Here is a 7,618-nt window from a genome sequence, read left to right as displayed (position 1 = left end):
CCGCCCTCCCCGCAGGTGGCACGAAGTCCCCGTACCCGTGCTTTCCTGTTCACGTTTTGCAGCCCCGCCACAATCCGTTTCTTGCAGAAAGGCTGCGCAGAAGCTTTCCTGCCTGCTTTTCTTCGAGGCCCACCTGGCTCTGCTGTCCTGGGGAGCAGGCGGCTTGGAGGCTGCTGCAGTGGCAGGGCTCCAGGCTGGGCCTTCCTTGGTGGTCACCTGAAGGAAGAGGGCAGCGCTCTGGTGCTGGTTCAAGAATGGATGCAGCCAAGGTAACACCGTTATTTGAGTGCACAGGGGCATGACTGCCTGACCCTTTTTCCCTGTTACACTAAATTTGTGCCCATTACGTCTCTGTGCCAAGTAGATCAGCAGTTTCCAATCTATGGTACGCGCACCACCAGTGGTATGCAGACAACCTGTCAGTGGTATGCACTAATGGATTTACTGTAATTACTTTTATATGACACAAATTTGCTGGTGGTACTTACAGTTGTATCGTTGGTACTTAAGGTTGTATCACTTTAAATTGGTGGTGTGCAGTGTATCAGGGTTTAGGAACTGCTGAAGTAGAGTGCTAATGTGTTGGCCTGAGCCTGCCATCTGTGCTGTAGTTGGTGTTGGACAGGGCTGGCTGACCTGTGGCACTTAGTGACTGGGGCAGGGACAGGCAGCAGAATGGCAGCTCGGGCAGAGAGCAGGAAGCAGCAGATTGGGCCAGGGAAAGGAATCAAAATGGCAGGCAGGGAGGGTGCAGGGCCAATTTCTGGCACGCCTGTCCAAAAAGGTGGCCCCCACTGAGTTACTTCAGGTAAGGGTGATCATTAGTTTAAGCATGTTGTCTAACCCTTCTCAGGTCTACTTGATGGGCATACTAGACATATGGTGGTAATCATCATCATCTAGCCCAGGACAACATTTTTGGGCAGTGCTGAAAACACCCACAGCCTCAACTTGTAAGATGTTCGTGTGCCAGGGGTGGATGGCGGTAGGACCGTGAGGGGCCTGATCCTTGTGGTAGCGCAGCCCTGGCCCCTTCTCCACCTCTGCCCCAAGGCACATGTGCCAAGCAAAATTCCTTTGCGTGTCATGCATGCCAGGGGTTGCCTAACCCTGACCTAGTCCACACTAGTGCTTCCAGCTGGCTAGGATTCTCTTTAGGGAGCTGAACCCCACTGATAGTAATGCGGCTACATTTTTAAGTTACTTAGTGTAGCGTGTGCTGTTTTCTGTACAAACTATCCTTTTTGGGGTGTTGGAACTGCTGGTACTAGATTTGTTTGAAGAATATGAAGAAGCTACAGCTTTCAGCTAAGCATAGTGCATGCATTAAGTTTATATATCTATGAATTAAAGTCCAATACAGCAGCTAGTATGAAAGTAGAACTCATTCTCAATATGTTTAATTTTAAAATGTCCTTAAAACTAAATATTTCTGTTAAGTAGTTCCATTGTATTTCATAGCTTTCTACTAAATTGTTAAGCCTTGTGCCTAAGGGAAAGGGAATTACCTGGGTCCAGTAGTTGATTGGCTTCCATTGAGTATTTGCTTACAAGTTGCTGTTTAGTGTGTCTCTGAAATAGTTTTGCTGAATTTTGCTACAGAGTTGGTGTGGGTGCCTTTGTGAAAAACCATTCAAATTTTTATAGCATTTTGATGTCCTTTTGGATAGACGATATTATATAAATGTCAGATTATTTATAAAAGTGCTTATGTATATGCATACACACAGGGAGTCAAAGTGTGCTAATTCAGAAAAGGCAAAATGTTTTGCATTCAGGGCCTAACTTTAATTCTCTAGAAGAAAACAACTGTAATTTTACTTGGGTAAGAACTGAATAAAAATGTAAAGGTTTAGAACTTTTGTGAAAAATTCCATGGAAGTTTTGTCTTTGAGTTCCAAGGAGGCTAGATTTTGGCCTAAACTTACAAGATTTACACTTTAAAAAGCAATTAGGAAGCAATGTCTCTAAGCTGAGGTAAAGTGCGCTCTGAATAAGAGGCTCAAATGAAGTGCTGCAGTTTTTTTTTCCAGGCTGCCTTGTAATGGAAAACAATGGAGTTGATCATGATGTCAGCATGGAGAGAGCCAAAGACTTACTGATAGTCAACTTGAATAGGACAGGAGAGTCAGAAACACGTGGCCATTCGTATCAGGTGAGACAAACTGGAATATAGCTGTCCCAGTAACTTATTTCCATCGTCTGTGAAGAGTTTATAACACAGCAATAATCTGTTTACATTGCATATCAATAAATCTCCTCTATTTTTCCTCTCATTACTTAACTTTATATAATGTACAGAATTGTCCTTACTTTGATTTTTAATACTGTTTAATTTAGAATGAATGGCTATCTGGGTGTTAATTCGAATTGCGTTCCGGTAATGAATTTAATAAACTGCAGATCTCTCAAGGATGGTATGTTTGTGTTACTTAAAAAAAGTTATTGAAAGATTTCTGAAAGAAATACTAACTGGAGTGGATGAGAGTGGTGGGTGTTCAACACTTCTGAAAATCAGTCTGCTTATATTGGTGTCTAAATATGCATTTATAAGCTTGTTTAGCTACCAGGGGCTCTTCTGGCTGTTGCCATCTGTCTTCTATCAAAGTAGTTTCATCCAGTTCCTGAAAATATGCATTAACGTTCCTTTGTTCATTTTACAGTTTTGTGGATTCCAAGATGGTAATGTTCTCAAAATGAAATAATGTATTTTGTTCTTCATATAGTATGTTAAAGCAACTAATACAATAAATGAGTTATCATGGTTCTGATTTAATTGAATAGAGCAAGCCATCAATCCTCTTTCCTGAAAGAGCAAAATAGGTGCTTAGAGTTGAGACCATTTTATTTAGAGGAGGAGCGTCAAGTGTATGGCCTGCTGGCTGGATCCGACCTGTGGAGCTATATGATCTAGCCCATAGGCTAGGAAGGGCAATTATTTCCAGCGGAGGGCTGCTTAACCCCGTTTTGGCAAGCTCTCAAGGGCCACATGGGTAGCCCTGCCCCTTGACAGGTGCCCCGCCCCCTGGTCACCATCTTGGCACCCATGTCCCAATGTCTTGGGACCAATGTCTCAGGACCAGCATTGGTGGGGTCCAGAGCGGGGCACATGCTGGCAGGGGTCTGCAGAGCCAGGCTGTGTTGTACCAGCAGGCAGAGGGGGGAGCTGGCCCAGTTCCATAGAGCTTCTGCTGCCCTGCTCTGGGCCCTGCTGGCACTGGCCCCAGGACACTTGTGTGGGCCCTATGTACCTGCTCACTCACAGTGCCCCCCAGCCCCATGGTACAGGTAGGGGGCAGTGCGCAGCCCCAACCCTCTGCTCCTCGGCAGAGAAAGAACTGGTTCTGAGCATGGGGAAAAGTGGTCCTGCCCTGTGGCTGGCGTTCCCTGCTGCAGCTGCTCACAGCCCACACGGGGCTGTCCTGAGCAGGTACAGGCAGCCCATGCGGGCTGCAAGCCACTGCAGCACAGGCTGCTGGCCACACAGCAGCTGAGGAGCTGCTTTTCCCCGCGCTTAGTACCAGCTTGTAACCCACCCCCACTGCCTGCCTGGGCCGTGCGTCGGCTCTGGGCTTCCCTGTCAGGGCTGTGCCACAGTGGCAGCAGCTGCTTGGTGCAGAGGGAAGTGGCACCACCACTTGCTGTGCTGGGAAGTGTTTGCCGCCTCTGGGCTGCGCAGTGTGCGAGCTTCGGGCAGGCAGCAGCAAACACTGCCTGGCACAGCAAGCGAGGGGGCTGCAGCTGCTGCTGCCACGGCGCAGCCCTGATGGGCAAGCCCGGAGCCAGCGCGGGGCCCAGGCTGGCAGCAGGGGTAGCTTACAAGCTGGTGCTGAGCCTGGGGAAAAGTGGCCCTTCCCCCGCCCTATGGCAGGCACCTCACGCTGCACCCCTCGCAGCCCATGTGGGGTTGCCTGTGCCCACTCAGGACGGCCCTGCGTGGACTGTGAGAGGCTGCAGCAGGGAGCCCCAGCCATGGGGCAGGGGAGGGGCCGCTTTTCCCCAGGCTCAGCACCAGCTTGTAAGCTGCCTCTGCTGCCAGGCTGGGCTTGCCTGTCAGGGCTGTGCCTCAGTGGCAACAGCTGTGACCCCCACCCCCAGCTTGCCACACCGGGCAGTGTTTGCTGCTGCTGCTGCTGCTGCTGCCTGCCCGGAGCTCACATACAAGGCATGCTCCCCCCACCTTACCTGAGGTTTCCAGTGTGGGTGTAGCCACATGTTCCCAGGCCAGAAACCCCTGCTGGGGCTGCCGGCTGTGGGGGCAGGGCCGGGCAGGCCCTGCTGTTGCTGGAGCCCACTGGGGCTTCCCCTGAATCCTACTGCCCCTGGTTCCTGTCATTTTTGACAGGAACCAAAGAGATAAATATTTATTTTCTAAATTTTTTTAGGTGCCCCATGGGCTGGATAGAACGGCCTTGCGGGTCGAATCTGGCCCGAGCCGTATTTTGCCCGTCCATGCTATAGGTCATGGGACCAACCTCCATGTGCTGGCCCCAGACATTGTGGACAGCATGGGGGGTTGGTTGGGGTGCCACATGTAGCCCATGTCCTTGAACTCTGCTGCGTGCAGTGCTGGGTCCAGATTGTGGGTACCACATGTCCCTTTTCAGCCTCAGGAACCACGTATGCACTGAACCTCAGGGCTGGCGCTTGCTGTACGTAACATGGGACTGAGCTGGCTGTGCACCTTCCATGCAGCGCAGCGGGTCAGTCTGGTTCTGCATGCTGACTTCTGAGCTGGTCTAGATTGAGCTGTGCCAAAGTCAGTGCGTGGTGCCAGTCCAGTGGGGTGCTGCATGGAGTGTATGGTCCATGCTGGCCCCCTGTACCATGTATAACAAGTGTGGCCAGTCCAATGCAGCATGCAGTGGCTTCAGGACTTCTTGTGCACAGGGCTGGCATGGGTGTTTGGCTTGGACCCTTCACATGGTACAGGGGCCCAACACATGGGCTGGATGCAGCATCCTGGACTAATCTATACTGCCCATAGTACAGATAGCGCACACCCTGTGCCAGCCATGAGGGCCTAGTGACACTCAGATTTGACACTCCTGATTTGCAAGGTTTTTGACCTTGGTATAAAATTTAGAAGCTTTTTCTTTTTTTCATATATTAGAACTAGTGATTAAACAACTTTGTTGTCATAGTGATTAGTTTATAAAGCACCATACAATAATTAATGGACATATGATTACTAGAAAAAGCTAAACAAACTCCACTTCTCTTCATATTGTTCAAATGAGATTAAAACAGTCCATTATACAAATAGACAAACAATTCATTAGTTTTCAAAAACCATGCTAACATGAAAGAAAAAAACTAAGTTGCCAGTTAGTGCGCAAGGTTCAAGAAGGAAAATGTGATGTGCTACGTTTATACCAAATTCTACAGGCTTTGTGAAATCAATACACAGTTTATATTTTATAGTTTTATTAAACCTATTGAGTATATATGTTATACTTTGTATTGTTACCATTGCTTGATAATGCTATGAAAATTGAAAAAAAAATGTGTTTGTTTTAGTTTTATTTTGGCTATGGATAGAAAATTAAAGGTTTGTTCATTTGAAATTCAAGTGACGTCATATTTACAACTTTTTAAAAAAGCTTCATACTTTAAAATTTACTTCTGGAGCAGGTATTAGTTGGGATTGTTTCCCTTTTTAACTTTTTAAGCATTATTGTTCTTAAGTCTTCTGGAGCAATCTAATAATTTGAAATAATTAGCTTTCTCCTTTTTTTTCTTGTTGTACAAGAAGCATTGAGCATATTTTGTTTTACTATAGTAGAGAGTCATTCTAAGAGACATGAAGGGCTAGCTTTTGGGGGAATAAAAACAGAAAATAGTCACTTGAGCAGTTAAGGGGGGAAAAAGGCAAGGACAATAAAAGTTGGGGCAATACAATGTGGCAAATACCATGTCAAATATGATTCCTTAAAATATATTTTACTGTCTTTCCTCTGTGAAAGCATCTAACCTGCATGGATTCCAGAGTTCCATCATTTGGACAGAACAACTCTCCAACAGTCTTGCCCGTTACAGTGCATGTTTCGGACAGTTCTTCTACACCTTCAAATACAGCAGTTCACTTGTCCCAGCAGCAGCCTCTTTCCACAGGAGAATTTCATCTAGTAGACCCGAATGGCCAGCCTCTTTATGAGCTTCAGTCAGTAGGGGGTTCCAGTACACAGATGGTGAGTACAGCTGAATCCACATAGACACTGAGCTCCCAAAAGAAGAGCAGGTTTTAAGAACAAATGTCTTAATATGATTTTTTTTTTTTAAAAAAAAACATTTTATAGAAAAATTTCAGAATGGTTTAATTAACTTCCCAGTTTTTTCCTCTCAAGTCTCAAATTCCCAAAATAAGCCATCACTATTTTTTTTTCTGAAATAAAAAGACAGTATATATATATATGTTCTTAAAACATATGGAAGCCCATCTTAGAGTGAGCATGGTCTGTGATGCTTTCCTGCTTTAATTCCCCCTCTTCTCCTCTGTTCTCCTATGCTGAATGCTTGTCCTTTGAGTGGGATTATAACAGTAAATTAGCAGTAAATTAGCCAGTTACAGCCCTCCATCTTTCTGCCATCTGATTAATTTGTATGTAAAAGAAAGCTTCAAACAATGCCTTGCAAATCTGAAACCTTTTTTCAATAAAGACACATCTCTGAGTTAGAGTTTTTTGGTATCTCTTGAACATCTACAGAGAGAGAAATTAAAAATACATCTTATTAGAATTACTAAAGGGGGGGAAAAACTTTAAAAACATAGAAGACGACTAGGCAGACAAGGTTCTTTGGGTGAATCTGATATCTTTTATTAGACCAACTTAAATAGCTGGAAAACAATTATTAAGCAAGCTTTTGGGTTCAAAAACCCTTTGTCAGGCTAAGGAAGTTTCAGCAGTTGGTGTGTGCTCTTTCTATGTCCTTAGACCAGCACGGCTACAACGTACACCCCTAGAAGGCAACTATTTATTAGGTAGGGCGTTTAAAAAAAATGATTTTGCAAAACTGTAAACTTGTAGATGTTGTGCCTTGCTATAATGCTTTAATGTAAGGGAATGACGACAACTTAAGATAGTAAATACCATTTTCAAAGTTCTTGTTGATAGAGTCATTGGTTATGTTCAAAGTTTTAAATAAGGCTGCATACCACAAAAAGTCACATGTGGTTACCTCTGCTTTTGAGCTAATTAAATATTACATTTTAAAAAGTTATTAAGCATCTGGCAATCAATTGTACCTATACTGCAGGGTGGTATTCTCTTCCATCATAAACTAGCAGTTTTATTCATGTTGTGAAATCAAATTGGAATTGTGAAAGCAAATGTAAAACCTTTTCAAAAGGAATTGATATAGTGGTAGTAACCCAAGTATGTTAATGAAAATACAAACCAGTTAACCACATCATGGCTCAGTTAGTAACTAGCCATACACATCTTGTGTGCTTACTTTAAAGATGATTGTTGCCAGCCAGTCAGAAAATGGACAGGTACTACATGTAATACCTTCTACACAGCCAGGGATGGCGCAAGTGATTATCCCTCAAGGGCAACTTTTGGATGTAACCAGTGCTCAAGGTCAGTTTTATCTGTGGGGCTTGAGGGTTGTATAT

At 45.0% G+C, this 7,618-nt stretch overlaps 1 protein-coding gene across 3 annotated transcripts in view; it reads left to right on the top strand.

Moving 5' to 3' along the window:
- The window catches only part of CARF (calcium responsive transcription factor), a 98,009-nt gene that overhangs the window by 5,378 nt on the left and 85,013 nt on the right, over window positions 1–7,618 (top strand). Inside the window, exons 2-5 of one of the 3 annotated variants that reach the window (XM_019523493.1) lie at window positions 16–269; window positions 2,034–2,155; window positions 5,967–6,191; window positions 7,463–7,583. In XM_019523493.1, coding sequence (XP_019379038.1) covers window positions 2,045–2,155; window positions 5,967–6,191; window positions 7,463–7,583 — 457 coding nt within the window. In that variant the 5' untranslated portion in view covers window positions 16–269; window positions 2,034–2,044. Of the gene's footprint in view, window positions 1–15; window positions 270–2,033; window positions 2,156–5,966; window positions 6,192–7,462; window positions 7,584–7,618 lie in introns of those variants that run through there. The other 2 variants (XM_019523495.1, XM_019523494.1) reach the window with 2 other exon arrangements.

This window comes from Gavialis gangeticus, unplaced genomic scaffold (assembly GCF_001723915.1).
Source record: "Gavialis gangeticus isolate Ggan-Ray unplaced genomic scaffold, GavGan_comp1, whole genome shotgun sequence".
In the NCBI taxonomy this organism is placed as follows: Eukaryota; Metazoa; Chordata; order Crocodylia; family Gavialidae; genus Gavialis; species Gavialis gangeticus.
Note: the sequence above shows the minus strand (reverse complement) of the source record. Positions and strands in the feature narration are given on the sequence as shown.